The sequence below is a fragment of the Ursus arctos genome, unplaced genomic scaffold, assembly GCF_023065955.2.
Source record: "Ursus arctos isolate Adak ecotype North America unplaced genomic scaffold, UrsArc2.0 scaffold_12, whole genome shotgun sequence".
Lineage (NCBI taxonomy): Eukaryota > Metazoa > Chordata > Mammalia > Carnivora > Ursidae > Ursus > Ursus arctos.
In genome coordinates, this window is record NW_026622786.1 from 23,998,171 (window position 1) to 24,019,112 (window position 20,942).

Genomic DNA, 20,942 nt, shown 5'->3' on the forward strand with positions numbered 1-20,942 from the left:
AACTATCTCTATTTTTATTAGTTTTGTACTGAAAACTCCTTAAGGCTGTCTCTTATTTCTCACTGTTCTGATGCTTAGTATAGTACCTGGCAAAGATCAGATATTGAATGAGTGAATGAATAAATGCATGAATGAATGCATGAAATAGGAAATCTCAGTTTCCTTCTGCTGAGAATATTTCCTCTGAGGGAAGATCGGGCTTGAAAATAGAGTACTGCTCATGAATTCAGTATTAGTTGGTGCTAATATATCCAGGTGCTACATTTGTGTTATTGGGCACATTCTATAATCTTCCACCAAACCTTCACTGTCATGAACTTTACTTTCAGTAATATTCATTTTCCTCATCTGTAAAATTATACTAGCAAAAATAGTCCCTGACTCTTTCTGGGGTGTGTGTGTATATGAGGATAAAATGCAATAATCCTAAAGTTGCAGTCTCTGGTCCATGGTAAGGGTTTAAAATATTTTGCTAAAAGTGGGATATGTGTTTTGGCTTAGGATAGAGATGCACTCAGAGATTTTCTCATGAATAGGAACTACATTGCAAGTAAATTATTACAGGGCAAAAATGCTCAGTGCGTGTTTTCCATTTGAACTGTGACTTGTCAATTTGGAATAGTAAATTATTTACCAAGTAAAGAGCAATTCCTCCTCCTATTAAAAAGCCACAATAGACGTCAACGGGGTGGTTCTTATACTGGGTTATCCGCGTGAGCCCGCAGATGATCCCACAGATGATAAAGGTGAAGACCAAGAGTGGTTTGAGAAGCTTGGAGGAATCCGTTAATGTGGAATTAAAGTACATCTGAAAAAGGAAAGCAATCTGGTGAGTATGTTAGAAAGGTCATTTTACTATTAAATTATAATCAAATAAAAAGTTAGACTCAAAGTCTAACTCGTACACTTGACATCAATTTTACTGCTCCATTCCCCCAGCTATGGCTAGGTTCTATACCTGAAAAAGAAGAAATACATAGCAAAATTCATCAAATAAAAAACAGATCTTCTTTAATTACATGAAAGTTTGAAAGATAAATTGAAGAAGAATTAGCCAGATAACTGTTTAGTTTCCATGTTACTTGTCACATAATCTCAGTCCACTGTTCTCACATAAGACCTCATGGACTATTGTATTAATCAGATCCAATGAGGATTCACTGAATATCATTTATCAAGTTTACACTGACTTTGAGCTCACTGTTACATAAATACCGAAAGTAAAGCACATATGTGTGCACTTCACACAGTTCTTTCAGTTTGAGAATTTATAACATTCATGTAGTTCATAATCCCTTGCCATGAGATATAACATTGAAGGGATACCAGGCTGAATAAATATTATGACTGTATAGAAAATGTCTTTCACTGTAATATTGTACACAGTATCATCCAATTTCTGCTTTCGATGCAATTGTGTTGAAGGACTGCTGTGCTGGAGTTTACTGTTCGGTTCTCACACGGCTGTATAATCTAATCAGTCACTTGGAGACAACACTCGTTTCTCTGATATTCTCTAGGACACAGACTGATGACAAAGAGCCAGGAACTTACCGAAACGTACACAGCTGCGAAGGCAGCGAGGGTCGCATGTTGAGAAGGGAATGATTTTCTGCCAAAGGAAGATAGTCAAATTATGCCTTCTATTTCAGATCCACTGCTAACAATCATCTCAAGAACGCTGGGTGGTTAAAATGTTCAACTTAGAAGCCTCGAGGCAATAAGTGAGAACTTTAATTTCTCCTTAGTTTTCTGGAAAAAGATCTGAGTGATAAAATCAACACTGCTAATCACTATTAGAATTAAAGAATAGTAGTAATGCGCTTTCCAGTAGAAAGTGCCAGCTTTGGAGGGGATCACTTTGTTACACCATTGGAATGATGGTTGAAAGTAGAAGTGGATTGGAAAACATTATAATTGTTCTTTGGTATTCAAATTATGTCGGTTTAAAGGAAAAGCCATAAAACCTGGGATTTTAAAGCTTTGAAACTTTTCCTGTGCTCCTAAATATACGATTGCATTTACATAAAACATTAAAAGACGAAATTATTTTCTCACAGCAATGGGTCTAAATGTAATTTTTACACTCCAGAAAACACAAGAAGTCCAATTTTAACAAAATGTGTCTCTGTATATTCTACTTTAACATAATTATCATCTTGAGAATTGCAGAGCGTCTTATTTAGTTAAATAATTTAAGAAGCAAGCAGGGAGAGAGGTGGAACATAGGATGTGGGAGAGACACTGAAACGGACAGGTGAAGCAAGAAACATAGAGACTTCTTTTAATGGAGAAAAACATTTAAAAAGATAAAATTGAGTTATATTAATGTCCTCCTAATTATTTTGTACCCAGTAAAAAGGATTACCATTTAACACAGACAAGTTATGTAAAAAGATTGAGAAAGAATAGAGGACATAGGTCTTAAATGTAGCTTCAAAATTATTGAATGGACCATGAGAACTTGAATGCGTAAAATTACACACTATCAGGTTCTGCTTCTTCAAGGGTACTTATTAATGTGTTTTTGACTCTTAAATTCATCTTGAGAACTCACTGAATGACAAATGCAATTCTTACAGCAATTGCTTATTGCCCTTCGTCCTTCTCTAATTTATTTCTTTTGAATTTCCAAAACATTATCTCTTGCCGAAAAAGTTTAATTTTTACTTTATGGATTGAAAAAAACTTAATGTATTGGTATTTTCTTGAGTTTTTCTGTCTTTTATTTTCTAAAATGCAAGGTTAGAAGCTATACTGATCTTTTGGGTTTATGCAAAGAAGACGTACGTATAAAACTCTACCAAAAGGAAAATTCACATGATTTTTAAAAAATAAAACATTCAATGGAGATGTAAATATATATATTTAATCTTCCACTTAAGTGAATACAGGACATATGTTGACATCCTAAAGTAAACATCCTAAAGTAAACCAATTGGGATAACCTAAAACCATAACGAGTCTAGGGTAGATCACAAAGCATGAGTAGAATTTGGTGATATGAAGACCCGTGGCAAGAATGAGAGGCTGAAACTTGTGAGACAGAGGATTTGGAATGAGCTACCAAAGAGTTTCTATGGTGTAACCGCTAAAGAAATCACTGGATTAAAAATAAAGAAAAGAAAAAGAAAACCAAAATCATGATGACTGAAAAACGTATGCCTAAAATGATATCCCACGCTATTCATGAACATTAATAATACGGACATGGGAAGTTTTAAAATCTGAATTTCTGACCTGCCGCTGTTGATAACTGTAAGGTCAGATCCAGAGCAAATATCTTCTACAATGTAGGAATTTTCTTTGCAAGACACATTCAGAGAGGTGTAGTTTGGCTTGCACACGGTCAGAAAGTATGGTGCCTGATACCCTGTGGAGAGCTGTATGATATCTGTAATGAGAGCTGTAGAGCACAGTCCAAACACATGAACACCTATACGCACAGGGAAAGAAATTGTTGTCAGGTTAGTGCTTCGTGCCGCATTGTGCCATCATCAACAATGTTTATTACATGTTAACGTGATGACCTGCAAATCTGTCATGATCATTTTCTCTGAGTTTATTTAGAGAAAATAAGGATAGGAAATTCCTAAACCCTTAAACTAGGTACTTGATGCCAAAATAAGGGCAATCAGTATCTCCAAGGTAGTCATTTGGGGTATTTTTTTGTCAGTTTGGTTAAATAGGACCTATTCTTAATATTATTACCACAGGTCACTTGACAGACACTTGGGACATGTGAGGGTGACCAACTGTGTGATCTGAGGAGGATTAAATATGAGGAATGAGGCAAAATTCAAAATAATTGAAAACTGCTGAGCATGTTTGAGCTTCCAGGACTCTCTCTCCCCAGTACTCCCTACCTCCAGCCACAGTTGTCAAGCCCTACAGAACTGGTTCCAACTCCCTACAAGCTGTAGTCATACCAGGAATGCTAATTAAAAGAGAGAAGAGGGCAGGCGGGCCCTGTCACGGAAGTAATCATCATAGCTTGGGTCCAGGGCTGTGGGAGACTTCCTGCATATTTGCAATTCAGAGATGATATCCCTGTATCTCCCCATCCAGATTCTTTCTTTTGTCTTCTGGAGCCCTTCTCAAATCATAAACTCACAAACTCTGATTCAGCCTTGTTCACTCTACCTCCATTCCTGCTCCAAGTCCCTTGCGTGGGAACCTAGCTCTGCTCACGTACACATGATCTGAATCCGCCAGCTTCTTCTCCATTGTCTTGACACCCTGGATTCACTCAGACTTGACAGTCTGGATTCTGATTCATGATGTGCTCATAGACATCAATACAAGAGGCAGCTGGGTAATTCATCAATAAACTCTGCCAGACCGTGATCGCTGGCCTGCCGGTTACCCTGTTTTCCGCTTTGCTTTTCAGCTTATCCCCACCTAGCAAGGACTCTCCCAATTCCTTCACCACCTGATTGCCTGGGATTCAAGACATAGGACCTTTATTTCTACATTCTAATTCCTAGCGGAGTGTGGGTCCTGGAGAGGAGTACGCTTCAGTAGGGAAGCCCGTCCATGTTTACCTCCGGAGAATGCGGATCTCCAGACCCTCAGAGGATGGGGTTGCTAACTCTGCCACACTGTTCTCTAGGGTGGAATGGACCATCTTCACAGGCACGAGGCTTTTCACAGAGGTTATATGCCCCTTTGTCCAAAGCGTTTGTTACATTAGCAAATTTTTTTTATCTGAGATCTGCTATATATCCTGAAGATTTCTTTTCTTGCCTCAATTTGTGATCCTGCTAAGGGGCCTATTCTTGGCTTCCCATCTGCAAGTACCTTGATTAGTGGAGCGTAGTCTAGGGCATGGTTTAGACTAGATTTTTCCTCTGGTGGGAGAGAAGGTTGTATTTAATTATCATCTAGATATTAGATAAAATTACCTATTCTTTTGAGCTGAAAGATTACAGGGGAAGTAATTTTTTACTGACTTACTGGGAATGAATGTAAAACATTCATATTTGTGTGGTATACTGTGTTCTGATTTCTGAAGTTGGTTAAAAACCAAAAAGGTCTGTGACTCAAACATTAAGGTGGTCCCAGGCTAATCAGAAGAGATGAAGGTTTAGATAAAAAATAGGAGGTACAGTTAGAAGATATAACCAAGGAAAAAGAGATTCAGTTCTCTATGGTGACATTTCCATGTGCAGTAACTTCGGGATGAAAACACTCCAGCAGAATTCAAATGGAATCATTGATGTGGCTAAACTAATTTCTGAAGAGTTATCCATTCATAATGGCCTGCTGACATTTATTCTCCATTTTAAAAAACGAACACACTTCCGGAGAAACCATTTTAAGGTAAATTTATGCTTCCACCACAGCTAAGACAAAAATATACTGAAATGCATGGCATGTTAGCTCTCAAAACAAGGACTATAACTGTAAATAACACATTACAGATACAAAGCCCCAACCTTAGTGTTTTAACAGTTTTTTTATATAATGTAAAACTCATCATGTACCCGAAATTATACATCTAAATTATAGCTTTAAAGACTTAATATCTGTAATTAAATATAACATTTCTATTTGAAAAAAAAAATTCCTTTCTTTGTGGTTCCCCACACCCACCAACAAATCTGACGGCTCTTCTAAGGAAGGAGTTGAAATTGCAGCCTCCGGCATTAATGTTGGGCTCCAGTCCAACCCCATTTCTTCTTTTGGACAGGCAACAGTAGAGAATTCCTTCCCCTACCATAATCTGCAAAGATAGGATGGTGTTCAGAATGGACTCGATGGCTACAAATGAATTCTAAGTTATCTCTTAACACATCATCAGTTCAACAAGGTAAAGATATATTTTTCTTAAAAGCGTTAGAGATGTGAGCAATTTCTCTTGATTAGTTGAGTGAGCAGTGAGCAGAAGCAATCAGGGCACTGTGGGGAGCACTAGCTGGATCTTCTATGTGCCTATGTACTGGTCAAGGGTGTGATATTGTCCTGCCATATTCTTACGGTTGTAACACTCAGTCTTTGGCCCTTTGCTCAACAACATTCCAGGGATGATTAATTGATTAATTATTGATTAATTGCACGGTGACTTATTCTGTCCTAACTCTTAGAGTCTTGGCATTTCATCTCTTAAAACACAAAAACAAGATGGCTGGGGGGTTGGGGAGGAATAAAGAAAGCACCAGAGCTAGGATTAGAAAATTTTACTAGCATATTATTTCAATAAACTGATTCGGAATTGAGCAGAAGGTTCAATCCGTGGAAAGCATGCATGAGGTTACAAAGGTGCGATCTAAAGCCAAGGTGTCCAACAAAAATTTCTGTGATGATGAAAATATTTTCCATCCTGTCCAATAGGGTCACCACTACCCACATGTGGCTATTGAGCCTTGAAGTGTAGCTATTACAACTGAGGAGCTGAATTTATTTCATCTCACTGCATTTAATTCAGTATTTAAAATTTAAATCAATTTAGACTTAACACGGAAATAGCCACACATGACTGGTACCTATTTTGTTGGAGAATGCAGACTACAAGAGAATTTAGGTAAGCAGGGTGCTATTTCATAGGTGTAAGATTAGAAAATGTGTTTACAGGGGCGCCTGGGTGGCTCAGTTGGTTGAGCGTCTGACTCTTGATTTTGGCTCAAGTCATGATTTCAGGATCCTGAGACTGCACTCCGCGTGGGGCTCTGCACTAGGCATGGAGATTCTCTCTTAAGATTCTCTCTCTCCCTCTTCCTCTGCCCCACCCCTCTCATAAACAGAAAGAAAGAAAGAAAGAAAGAAAGAAAGAAAGAAAGAAAGAAAGAAAGAAAGAAAGAAAGAAAGAAAGGAGGGAGGGAGGGAGGGAAGGAGGGAGGGAGGGAGGGAGGGAGGGAGGAAGGAAGGAAAGAAAGAAAGAAAGAAAGAAAGAAAGAAAGAAAGAAAGAAAGAAAGAAAGAAAGAAAAGAAAAGAAAAGAAAAAAGAAAAGAAAAAAGAAAAAATGTGTTTACAATGAACAGAGAGCCATACTGTAGTATCAGAAGGATTCACATGTTAGAGATGTTAAGATAAAGAAAAGTGTATTTGCTGTAGGATTCTAGGACCTAGGACATCACGGAAGGGAGCCAATACATTTAGGCATCATTTCTTCAAGAAGTTATCCTTGAAACACCCTACAGCACCCTAAATTGAATTATGTCTCCTTCTTTGTGTCTTAGCACCTCAGCCTTCTCTTTTTGGCATAGCTTGGTTAAAGGACATTTCAATTGTTCATTTGTTTGTCTCTCACTAGACTATAACCCCCTAAGGGAAGGGCCATTTCTTATTTACCTTTTATTTTCACTGTCTAGCACAATGGCTGGCATGTGGGATTTGCATTTGTTCCCTTCACTGTGGGATTCTTGTTGGCTAATTACCCTGGGCATTCAGGCCGTTAGTTACGCTATACAAGAGAAGCAAGATTTGAAATTATGAGTTTTATTTATGTAAAAAATTTCAAATATTTAAGATTAGCATACTTAAGAGATTATTATGGAATGCGACATTGATTTGTAGAAAAGTGTGGAGCTGAGAAAAGGTCAATTAAGGAGATACTGGCAGTCTCTTAGATACAAGTGATGATGTCACTTTAAAGGTCATAGTCATGATCAAGGGCTCAAACAGATTTCCCAAGGGAAACTTCCCAGTTCTCATTACTAGCTTAACATTTGTTTTATGAAGTATTTAAAATTGCAGTTTTTTTAAACTAATGACCTTAAGCCCACGACCTTCTGCTTTGAGTGTTCAATCTGCTATATGTAATTCTGTAGGTATTATGGTATGTGTACAATTATAAGGAATCTTAATTTGTATAAAAAATTAATTTTCATAATGGAACTCTACCAATAACCACACATGTGTGAAAATCATGTGGCATATATAATAAACATCCTGAAGATCAATTGTATAGAAATCATCAAAAAGCAGTGGGTTTTTTTTTTCAAATCATTGAACAGTGAGTTAATTATTTGTACTTCTTGAAAAATATCATCCTACATTATCACTTTAAGTTAGACACGGAAACACAATAGGTCCTATATTCTGCATAGATATATGTGACATGATATAACTCACACATAGAATAAGATAATGGTTATCTCAAATTCATCATTTCAAGAATTAACCACTCATCCATGAAATGCACTGTTTTATGGTTAAAAGATATTGATTTCATCTTCACTTCCTCAAAAATAGTTCTGTGAGTAATTTTTTCTCCGCTTTTCAATTATATATGTAATGATTCACATTTTATCCATGAATGCTAAATTATATAAGAATTTATTTGTGTAGTGCCTTTAGGGAAAAGTATCTTATCATACAACACAATCGTCATTATCTCAAATGACCTTGAGATTTCAGGAGTTTTATTTTAGTTGTTTAATATGCTCAAAACTCATATGTCAAGAGAGTGCTTTAATACTATTTCGCTTGATTATGGATAGAGGTTTCTTGTCATTATTTTGACACCACCCAACTGTCCTCTCTAAGAAACACATCAATTTTCTCCTCACACTTCTATTCATTTAACCTTGATCTGTATGTCATTGCATGAATTTTCAAAAGTGGTTCAATTTTGTCCAAAGATGGAGGTCTCCTCAGGGGGAGCGGAGATGCTTCGTGATGTATTTCTAAATGCGCTTGCTCGTTTCCTCATTCTGAATGGAATGCTGTTGTGTTAAAATATGGTTTCGGAGTTTAGGCTTTGACAATAAAATTATTTGTTCCTATGTCATTTGTAAACAGAAAACAGTTTCTGACAGGTATCTTTTCACAATATTCTGTTTAATCTGTACACAGACCAAAAAAGAATTTTTTTTTTTTTTCCTTAACATCATGGACAGGTTTTTGGAAGAAATTCTGAAGTGGCTCTGCTTTGGGGGTGACACAATGAGAACTATATTTCTTTTTATTAATCATATGGGTACTGCCCTAGGAATAGCCACCACAGGGAGAACTCACAATCAAAGTCTTTGTTGGGGCGCCTGGATGGCTCAGTCCATTAAGTGCCTGCCTTTGGCTCAGGTCATGATCCGGAAGTCCCAGAATGGAGCCCCACATCTGACTCCCTCCTCAGAGGGAGTCTGCCTCTCTCTCTGCCCCTCCCCTCCACTCATGCTCTCTCTCGCTCACTCTCTCACTCTCTCTTTCAAATAAATAAGTAAAATCTTAAAAAAAAAACCTCTGTGTTGTAAAAACAACAAAAGAGGACGACAAAAAGTATAATATTTATCATAGGATCTTCAGTGTTTAAATCTGCAGTGAATGTCTTTTGGAAACCTTAATGCATCTAATATTGTACATTTCGATTGTCCTAAAGCTAAGGTTATCATCTAGGAACTATAATCAAATTCCAATAGAATTCTCCTATAAAGTTAGATATACTTATCCTTTAATAATATGTAATAGAAGTTTACTTCTAGCAAAGAGAAAATATACATTTGTTCTATTCATAGAGATTTCATGAAGATTTATGATATCCTGTGTTGTTTTCCCTGAGACACAATCTCCAAAGGACTGAACAAAATGCTTGTTTCATTATCACTTTAAAGTAAATGAAAAGTGAATATTAAGGATGAAATTTTCCAATTTAAGGGCAATTTCAGACACATAAGAAAATGTATTTCACAGACATGAAAGGAATTTTTACAGTTTCTGGTATAAGATCACAAAGACAGGTTATTTTTAAAAGTCTCTCAAAGCATTTTAAAAAATCTGAAAAGTAAACACTAAGTGATTTATATTTAAATGCCTGTATCAAAAATCAGTTGATCTTCTTTTGTTCATGCAAAGATTCTCTTAAAGAATATTGCTGACATGAGGTCTTTTGTTATACTTGGTCTGCTTTCCAGATGAATGGGTGAAAACAAGGAAATGCCCCTCCTCACAGAAGTGTTCTTTATTTTTTTTAATTTTTTATTTAAATATAATTTAGTTAACATACAGTGTATCATTAGTTTCAGGGGTAGAATTTAGTGACTCATCAGGTGCATATAACACCCAGTGCTCATTCCATCACGTGCCCTCCTTAAGGCCCATCAGAACTGGGCTTTAAAAACCATTTCCAAATGAAGGATTCCTCTTGCTTCCCTTCCTCCCTCACCACATCATTTTGTAACAGGTTTATGCTACCATATAGATAAAAAGAACACAGCATCCGTGAAAGTTGGCAATTAGAGTCTACTTGTTATTTTTCATCCCCAGGAAAAGAGGGGAAGGAGATTAGAATAGTAACTATGTGGTAAGATTAGAGACAGAATTATGGGTCTAGAACAAGATGACTATAGACCCCGTAAGACCAATGTTGAAAAAATGAGTGTTTTGGGAGAAGTCCTTAAAGACAGAGGAGAAAATGAAATTGGAAAGGAATCTAGAAGAAGTATGATATATGTTTGGAGAGAAAGGTGTGAAAGCAATATTTGATGTGAGCAAAGTCAAGATTTGTTTTACCACTGAGTTGGTTATCCAGAGCTACGAACCCAGTGTGGAAGAAAAGAACTACTGACTCCCTAGAGTATCATGGAGCTCTAAGTGATATGGGGGAATTTAGAGACCCCAAAATATAATATTTCCCTAGTCTCCTTCTTGTTCCATTAAGAGGCATGCAGCCACTATGGAGGCCCTGTGCGGAGACCCTGAAATTCAGTGGGTCCCTTGTGGAGGGAACTGGCACTGGGCTTCCCAGGTCCAACTTGGTGAGAGGCAGCCATGACAGATTTGCCCTGTCATCTCTCAAGCCTCAAGAAAGAAAGCTTTGGCCTGGAAGCCCCGGGAAACATGTCTAAATTGCATAATGAGAATTTATTAAGGAAATGAAGGAGTCACAGATGCAGGAACACAGTGATGAGGCCAAGGTCATTGTCCCCAGGACATGGAATAGTGTTAGCAAAGGGATCGATGGGACATAAACGGTGTCAGCAGCAAGTGGCATAATCAGACTTGCTTTCCTGACAACTTAGTAAAATGCCCTTGGGAAGAAAGGCTTCTGGATATATAAAAACATATTATTTAAATGATTAAATATCAAACATAGTCTTGCGTTAAATATTAACACAGTCATGAACATTTGTACAGAATTTTATTTATTTCAAGTATTTTATTATAATAAATTTGGGGGTTACACCCTAACGAGGAGAAATGCTTTCTGGTGTAGTAGTTTAAAGCATATATTCTTTTTGCTCTTGTCAAATGACTGATGATATGGATTTTTTAATAAGTTGTTAGAGAAATGACAGGAAAATGCTGTTATTCTGAGCAATACTGCGCTTTAAATATCTTTTATTAGTTTCTCGGCTATTTCCAAGCACATCATTAATCGTTCCAATCACTCTGGAGTTAACTGGAGTTCAAATAACTCATTAATTTACAAAGTATTTGAGACCTTTTAAGTATGATAAAGTTCTATGGAATATTAAGTTCTGATTTTACCTTCTGAGAATGTTTTGTATAATCTATTTAGAGCGTAAACATATGCTATAATTATTTAATGCAGGGGAAATTTTGAAAAAACAAATTCATAGCTACATAAAAGTATAGACTTTGGAGGGTTTATGTATAGATTTTTTAAAATTGCTGATGTGTTGAACCAGAATTGACCGATTCATTAGGGAATCTTATAAAAACTCCATTCAAATACAGCTTTTCATTTAAGAACCACTTCCTCTGACATTCATGAGCATGATAAAAGCAAAGTAAGAGCTCCTGCTGGTAGAAATAAATATTATTAACCTTGAAATATGCTTCTTATTCTTTATGTGGGATTCTGGGGGCAGAAGAGATGGTGGAAAGGCTTGTCCAGTCTTACTTATTAATGGATTAATGAAAATGTGTTTCTTCATAATGTTTAAGTTAGAAAACTAAAAATAACAATGATTTAAAAAAATTCAATTCTAGTAAGTTAGGGCATTTCTTTATATTATATATTTTAAAATGCAAATGCCTGTTTTGCATCTATTTTATTTTTGTGTATGTGTGCATGTGTGAAACAACGTGCCAGGAATGTGAGTCCTGCCCTTTTTACTTTATAATTGTTGGTGCTCAGTGCTCCTAATCAATAAAAAGTGCTAATCCATTAAAAACTGAAACTGTAAGTGATATCAACATGCCTTTTGAGAAGAAAGTTCTTGGCTATATAATTATTTGTTTTTCCCCTCCAGTTTTCCAGACTTCAGATACCAAATGAACACAATAGTTAGGAAGTATATCTGAAATGTCATATTAGCTATTCAAGGGGAATTATGCAGTTACAAACATTTTTTAGAATGATTTATAAAACTGAACATTAGAGACCCATCAATTCTGCAATTATTCAATCTTAACTTTTAATGCCAGTAATTTTCAACTATTAAGTCACATGACATTTTCAAAATATCTCAAAGACATGATCTTTCCGTTCCAAGATTTCGGGTTCACTTTTTTTTGTTTTTAACCCATTTATTACACAAATGTGGTCATTCTTAGTGTTGGGGGACTGACAAACATAATTTGGGGGCAATTCTTACCGTAATTGCAGGTCCAGCAAAAGCCAAGCTCAGCAGCATGAGGAATGGAATTGCCTCCTGGGTTGGCTCAATATACGGCATGCTAAGACTCCGGTCATAGCAGCTAAATCCAGAGTGCACAGGTTTGAAGACATCCGTGAGTTCAAGGAAATACAGGCTGACCACCGATGATGCCAATATAGGCAACTGAGAAGGAAGGATATAGGATAGCAATTTATTACTGTGCACGGGTCCCACATAGGATTAGTGCGCCTTTAAGCAGAAACAAATGGCTATTTCCCCTTCTCTCACCACTCTCCTCTGATCTCAAGACTTAAAACCTTTCATAAATGCTATGGCTTCTGCTTTCAGAACATCTAATTCACCAACCTCTGTCACCAGCCTGCTATGAGCCCATGTCGTTTCCCTCACCCTTGCTCTCAGATCACCCCCTAACTGGTGTTGTACTTTCACTCTTCTCCTCCCACCCCACCTATCCATTTTCCACCCAGCAAACCAAGGGGTCTTTGGAAAATATTGTTGATCACATCCCTCCCTATCTTAACCACTCTAGTGCTTTCCATTCTACTCAAATAATATCCATATGTCACATCATGGAATACAAATTTCTGCATGAACTGACTCTTCTTTCAGTCTCTTACATCGTCTTGTACGATGTTTATACAACTCCCCAACCTCCTGTCCACCATAATCTAATTGGTTTCCACCCTTCTCCTAAACAGTCACATTCATTTCTACTTAGGGTCCTTTGCATTTGCCGTTCCTTCTTTTTGTGCTCTTCCTCTGGCTCTTTGTATGACTGGCTTCTTTTCATCATTTAATGATGATTTCCTGTCATCAGGCCTCCCAACAGCCAGACAAGGCCACACAGGCCCTTACCAGTGCCACTGGGCCCAGTGGGAAGTCAAAAGTCAAAGGGGGAAGAAATAGCCACGGTGGTGAGGCCCGCAGGAAAACGAAAGCTGGGAGTCAGAGTTCAAAATCCATGGTCCCTAAGGGCAAGAATGGTGTTGCTTCTCCAGCCAAAAAGAAGGAAAACCACGCCCCTGAAGAGGTTGTTGCCCATGCGGCCAAGGAGGGGCCCAAAGCCAAGGGCGCTGCTTCTCCTAGGCATGGCGAGTCTAAGATGGTGCGTGAACCCCTGGCCAGGAAGACAGAGGCCCCCAAGGGCTCAAGGAGGCTGGCCACACCCACCAAGGCCTCATTGTCCAAACTGGCCAGTAGCAAGGCAGAGGCTGAAAACCAGAGCTGGGGTGGAGACACAGAGATCTGCTTGAGTTTTTATTCCCCAACAAACCATCACTCTATTTATTGCATTGTAACCTAAATATTTATCAATAAAGGTTTTCTCTCTCTCTCTCTTTCTCTCTCTCTCTCACACACACAAAAGAAAAAGGTCGCCCTTGATTCAGCCTTCCCTCTCTGTCCTTATCATCTTGCTTGATTTTCTTCATGGCCTCAATCATCAACCAGAATTACCTTGTCAGTTTAATACTTCACCTGTTTATTTTCATCACCGTCTCTCCATCTCCCACCGAAACACACGCTGCATGAAGTGAGAGTCTGCCAGTGATATTTTTTATTGCTGAGTCAGGGCATAGAATTGTTCCTGGCACATGGTGGGCGTGTAGTACATCATTTAATAATTTAATATTGCAATAAATACTTGTTGATAAATGACTAATTAAATAAATTAATAACTAGACTAGAGTTACCAAATTTAGCAAAGGAAATACAGATCACCCAGTGAGATTATAATTTCAGATAAGCAATGACCAATTTTTAGTGTAAGTATGTACCATGCAATATTGGGGGGATACTTATACTAAAAATTATTTGCTGTTTATCTGAAATTGTAATTTCACTGCATGTCCTTTAGTTTGTCTGGTAAACCTAAATTACCCATTTACCTTTGAGACTTTGTGCTATGGATTCAATTATTTATTCACTCAACCTACAATATGCCAGGGACTATGTGGAAGCTGGCTATAATATGGTTGAGCAGGACATGGGCTTAGCCAGCAAGGATCATAAGATTATGAAACACCTGCTCTCAGCTTGAGAAAATACTGCATGTACATTGATGGTAGGCCTTTCAGAATCTGAAAATTCAGATTAAATCACACATATATTAAGAATTGTTTAGCTTAAGGCTTTGTTACTTGCAGAGGATATAATATTTCTTTGCTAAACAGAGCAGATTTTTGATGAGGACATTATTGACCGTCCGTGATATCTGGTTGTTCAGTTAAAAAAAAATAAATTTACAAAACAGCATTATGCCTTCTATTCCCATGGGTCTTTTTATAATGAGGTGAGAATTAGGTTTATTAGAAAAACTAATTATATAGAGAGATTAATCTGGCATTGTCCCTCTGTTTTTCAGATTGATGCTTTTCAATAGGATAAAAAGTACATCAAAACAGTCACATCTCTCTCATTAGAACCCATGATCAGGGGCGCCTGGGTGGCACAGCGGTTAAGCGTCTGCCTTCGGCTCAGGGCGTGATCCCGGCGTTGTGGGATCAAGCCCCACATCAGGCTCCTCCACTATGAGCCTGCTTCTTCCTCTCCCACTCCCCCTGCTTGTGTTCCCTCTCTCGCTGGCTGTGTATCTCTGTCGAATAAATAAATAAAATCTTTAAAAAAAAAAAAAAAGAACCCATGATCATTTGATCACTCCAAATGTCTGATCATTCCTCCTCACCGCTCCCCTCTCCTGTAACACACGACTAGGAGCTTTCAGTCTCAACCAATAAAGCACCACTTCATGCTGCATGTTCATGATTGAGATTTTTCACTTAAATCCACTTAAATATATTTTAATTCTCATTTAACTAATAATGCATATAGCCCTTACTATGTGCCGTCAACTTTCTGTGTTAGAAACCTTAAATAATTGTATTAGTTAATTTTTAACTCATTTAAGTTAAGACTTTTTATTATGATATAACATAGGTGCTATTATTCTTGTTTTGTAGGTGGATACGCCCAGTCTTCTCTAGTAAGTGACAGAGGTAGATTTTGAGCCCATGAATTGTAGCTCCAAAGTCTCATTTCTAAACCACTATTCTATGCTTTTTTTTTTTCCCCAAAAATGGGATTAGAGTTTCAGGATAATGAAATACAACTAGCATCAATTAATGTGGGGGCTGTTTGCTTAAAGCTCTGTTTAACTAAGGGTTTCTATTTGCAAATCTTTAGTTAAAAATATGTATCACCTTAGCATAAATAGACATTATCTTAAAGCTACTGTCTCCATTAAGTCAGTAAAAGTTTTCCCTTCGTTAATGTGATTGTTAAGTATTTCACTTTTAAACCAGATTTGATGACCCATCTTCTTTCCTCTTTCCTTGATGCCTTTAGTTCATATTTTAGGTCTTATAAAGGTACTTTGTAAATGGGAGTCAGACCTGAGACTCTTGATGCCCACACAAGTGACATTTGATCATCTCAGTTTAAGATACTAATGCTCCAGTAAAGCAAGTTTGATGTCTTCTGCAGAAAGATGAACAAAACTTAATCAACGTGACCAACTGAAAATTAAATAAATTTTCCCTCGTAAAGACATTATTTGTTATTGAATTTCGTGGATGATTACTTTAGAATCGGCTTAACTATACCAATGGAGACAGAGCCATGAAATGAAAGTTCTACTTCTATAGTGTGCGTGTGTCTGTGTGTGTTCATGTGTACGTGCGCCTGTGTGTAAATAGGGAGGGACACTCTGAACTAGACATACTGTAGTCAAACCAATGAGGTCATATGGTTTTCAAGGGAGGTTCTAATATCAGCTCTTCCACTCACTACCACCAATGTGACCTTGGAAATGTTTTCCTTAAACCTCAGTCTTCTTGTCTATGAAATAGGTACATTGACAGTACGTACCCATCATCACAGGCAGTTGAAAAGATTAAATGAACTATTGCAAGTAATTTTCAAACACCTAGAATGAAGAATAGTTTATAAATGTTAGTATAATTATTGTTTTTTTGCTGTAACTATTAATAATATTATTAATTTTTCATAATTCATGATATGCTAATCCTTTTTGAGGGTAATTTCTTAACTCTTAATTCCCTAATACTTCTTTTTAGGAATTAAAAAAAATTTTTTTTTATTTGAGGGAGAGACAGAGCATGAGCATGCGAGAGAGAGAGAGAGAGAGAGAGAGCAAGCGCGCGAGTGTACAACTGGGGGAGGAGTAGAGGGAGAGGGAGAAGCAGGCTCCCCACTGAGCAGGGAGCCCAACAATGCTGGCCTCCATCCCAGGACCCTGAGATCATGACCTGAGCTGAAGGCAGATGCTTAACTGACTGAGCCACCCCTGTGCCCCTCTTTTTAGGACATTTGTATATGCTGTTCTTTTATTATAGTTATCTGCTATGTGTTAGTTGGAGCCTTTGTTCTGCTTCCCAAATGAAAATCTCCTTAAAGTGAGGGCCTAATATAACTCATTTCTACATTTCCACTAATATTATACATCAGAGTGACTTCCAAATATGTATGCATATATATGAATATAATAGATTAATTTTTGAGTGAAAATAATTTTCTTCAGTAATGTTATGCACCTTAGTCATTTCAGACCTCAGCCTTCTTTTAAGATTTTCCCAGTGACACCATGTTTCTACCCATGTATTAACAGCTTTTACCGTTCCATAGAAACATCTTTCGAGACCCTCATCTGTTTTCAAAATAATGGTCATATTTTTCTTCTTTTTGATGTTTGTTTCTCTGGGTTTTTTTTTTTTTTAATCTTTTGTTCTTTGTATTCTATTTCAATTTGTTTTTAAGAAATAGTGATTTGGGGATGCCTGGGTGGCTCAGCCAGTTAAGTGTCTGCCTTTGGCTCAGGTCATGATCCCAGGGTCCTGGGATCAAGTCCCACATCGGGCTCCCTGCTCAGGAGGGAACCTGTTTCTTCCTCTGCCTGCCACTCTCCCTGCTTGTGCTGTCTCTCTCTCTGACAAATAAATAAATAAAAATCTCTAAAAAAAAGAAACAGTCATTTGAACAAGATATTGAAAATATTTGAGGAAAAAGTAATTTTATACATTGTTGTCCTATATTGTATTTTACTACCAGACAACATAATGAATTAAATTACAATGTTTCTTTCTAACACACTTATCTTCAGAGGTATCTTTCATCTTCTGAAATGCTCATCAACAAAACTTCTTTTTGAATGGAAGAACGTTAACAGATGCTTTGTACTAATTTGGGCACAGATATAGAACTGATATATATATACATAATAAAATCGCACAGACATCTTTCGATTGCATTTAAAATGAGATTTAAAAAGAGATTTTAAAAGATCCATATAGGCAGGCACTAGGAATTTTATTCTCTAGTTATGTTGTAGCCAAGAAAAAAGTGTGAGCTTGTTATTTTTATGCAGCAATACAGAGGAGGGAAATTACCTGAAGATTAGGAAAATGATTTTCAAAAAAAAAAAAAAAAAGAGAGAGATTGATTCTTATAATTACCATCTGCTAAGGAACTTGTGAGTAAAAATAATAGAAGCAATTTTTAAGAGAAAATTGCAAGCAAAAGAAATGTGTTTCAAAAGATTACATTCACTAGATAATATTGATTTTTTTGAGGCCTTATTTAAAAAAAACAAATTGACGGTATAGATCAATTTTAGCAAAACATTTTATGGAATCTATCATGACATTTTCTCTAGGTCAGATAACTTACTTGCTTTTAGCGTGTTGATGATAGGAGCAAGCTTTCCTTCTCATTTGGGGGAGTTTACTCTGCTCTTGGCCTAGAGTAATACAGGTCAGTTCCATTCTTTTCCTTTTTCATGGCTGTCATGAATGTAGAGTCTTATGAAATCCTCTTAAACTGGTGGGATCATAGTTGCAAAGAGCCAATTAACGTATATAATATTAATGCCCCTTTGTTTATTTTTTTATTCAACAAATATCTACTGAGAGCCTGCTAGTGCTAGGCCTTGTTCTGTGCCCTGGGAATACAGATGGAATAAACCAAAGTCCTTGTTCTCATGAAGATTTCATTCTCGCGGAGGAAAGCGGGTAACAATTTAAAAATTATAATATGAGAAAGAACATATACTCCAAAGAAGACAAAAGAGAAGGCTGTGGTAACTGAGTGCCTGGATTGTTCTTTTAGATCAGAGAAGACCTACCTAAGTAGGTGTCATTTAAGCAAAAAGCTTAACGGGGCAAGAAAGAACTAATCATCTAAAAACCGGGTAAAAGGTAGACTCAGGACGGAGACATGACATAAGAAGTCAGAGAGTTGGATTTGGGGCCAAGCTTTGCAGAGAATTAAAGGCTGTGGACGGAGTTAATACTGTGTGCAAAGTATGTCCACAATAGCAAAATCCTGGAAGGAGCCGAGATGCCCTTCAACAGATGACTGGATTAAGAAGATGTGGTCCATATATACAATGGAATATTACTCAGCTATCAGAAAGAACGAGTTCTCAACATTTGCTGCAACATGGACAGCACTGGAGGAGATAATGCTAAGTGAAATAAGTCAAGCAGAGAAAGACAACTATCATATGATTTCTCTCATCTATGGAACATAAGAACTAGGAAGATCGGTAGGGGAAGAAAGGGATAAAGAAAGGGGGGTAATCAGAAGGGGGAATGATGCATGAGAGACTGTGGACTATGAGAAACAAACTGAGGGCCTCAGAGGGGAGGGGGGTGGGGGAATGGGATAGACCGGTGATGGGTAGTAAGGAGGGCACGTATTGCATGGTGCACTGGGTGTTATAAGCAACTAATGAATCATCGAGCCTTATATCGGAAACCGGGGATGTACTGTATGGTGACTAACATAATATAATAAAAAATCGTTAAAAAAAAATACTGTGTGCAAAGTACATTTGGAAACACTTTGGAGAATTTAAGCAGAGGTGTAATATGATTTGAAATATATATATATATTTATATATTTTTATATAATATACTTATAATATATATTTATATATATTTTATTATGTATAAAAATATACATTTTTTTTATTGTTACGTTAGTCACCTTACAGTCCATCATTAGTTTTTGATGTAGAGTTCCACATTCATTATTTGCATATGACTTGAAATATATCTTACAGACCTCACTCTGGCTATTGGCTTGAGGATGGATCATGGGTGGTCAAAAGTAGAAGCAGGGTGAACATTTAGAAGGCTCATCCAAACGCGGCAAATACTTCTTGACTACACAGTGTGCGCTAGACCCTGCTTTGTGAGCGAGGAACACAGCAGTCAACAACAGAAAGTTCTCTGCACCCAAGGAGCTTCTGTGCTAGTGGATGCGCGGCCCTTGCAGCAAGCCAGCCAAGACACGATTGCAGGTGCAGTGCTGGAGATGGGAGAAGTTGCCAGATCTGGCTATGATTTTGGAGATGGAAATGACAGGACTTACTGATTGTCTGGCCCCTGAAGGAAAAAGAATAAAGGCTGATTTCAAGGACCTGAGGCTTAAGCGATCAGGTCAGTGGCATCATTTATTGGAAGAGGGAAGGCTGAGAAGCTTGAGTGGGAGAAATCGAAGGTTCTGTTCTGGAAACATGAAAGTTGAGATGCCTCTTAGGTATCAACATGTAGCTGTCAGAAAAGAGTAAGTTGCCAATCTGGACCAAGGCTGCTGGTGAAAAGCACATTATTGATAGAGGATGATTTAAACAACATCACACTCGCTTTTTTTTTTTTTTTAAGATTTTTTATTTATTCATTCAACAGAGATAGAGACAGCCAGCGAGAGAGGGAACACAAGCAGGGGGAGTGGGAGAGGAAGAAGCAGGCTCATAGCGGAAGAGCCTGATGTGGGGCTCGATCCCATAACGCCAAGATCACGCCCTGAGCCGAAGGCAGACGCTTAACTGCTGTGCCACCCAGGCGCCCCTAAACAACATCACGCTCACTTTTGAACACTTGCACAAGAAATTTCAGAGTGAATTTGCTTTGCTTTTAATATGAATAATGGCACAAGAAGTCAAAGAACACAATTATGTGGATTCATATCACTCGTATGCCAGAGGTAATCTACAAGAAAAGGAACATTTTTAACTGTGAATAACAAATTTAGTTTAATGTAATTTATTTTTTTGTCAATAACAAAGTTTAAATGGGAGGCTGGGAACCAATTCTGATAAAGTATCCCTAAATCATATAAAATGTGAAATTTAAAACATTAATACAATATATTAAAATCAAGTTCAAACTGGAAGAAATATTAGCAGATCAAAGTAATTTTACTAAAGCTTGTGCCACAAAGGAGGTTGTCATAGGTCAACACGGTGATGATAGACTTTTCCACTTCCTACAGTGCAACATTTAATGACATTTCTAGTAATTTTTGCCTTGTAGTTAATACAGATAAATGCTTCCTTAAAATATTGGCAATGATAATAACTAATAACAGATACTATAATATAGTACAGGGCTTTGTAGTTT

The 20,942-nt window shown here is 37.3% G+C and overlaps 1 protein-coding gene across 2 annotated transcripts in view; it reads right to left on the minus strand.

The window, feature by feature from the left end:
- The window catches only part of PLPPR4 (phospholipid phosphatase related 4), a 41,368-nt gene that overhangs the window by 4,269 nt on the left and 16,157 nt on the right, over positions 1 to 20,942 (minus strand). Inside the window, exons 2-6 of one of the 2 annotated variants that reach the window (XM_026497552.4) lie at positions 12,499 to 12,684; positions 5,596 to 5,725; positions 3,241 to 3,436; positions 1,555 to 1,612; positions 635 to 808 (exon numbers count right to left, since the gene is read on the minus strand). In XM_026497552.4, coding sequence (XP_026353337.3) covers positions 635 to 808; positions 1,555 to 1,612; positions 3,241 to 3,436; positions 5,596 to 5,725; positions 12,499 to 12,684 — 744 coding nt within the window. The remainder of the gene's footprint in view (positions 1 to 634; positions 809 to 1,554; positions 1,613 to 3,240; positions 3,437 to 5,595; positions 5,726 to 12,498; positions 12,685 to 20,942) is intronic. The other variant, XM_044383940.3, reaches the window with a different exon arrangement.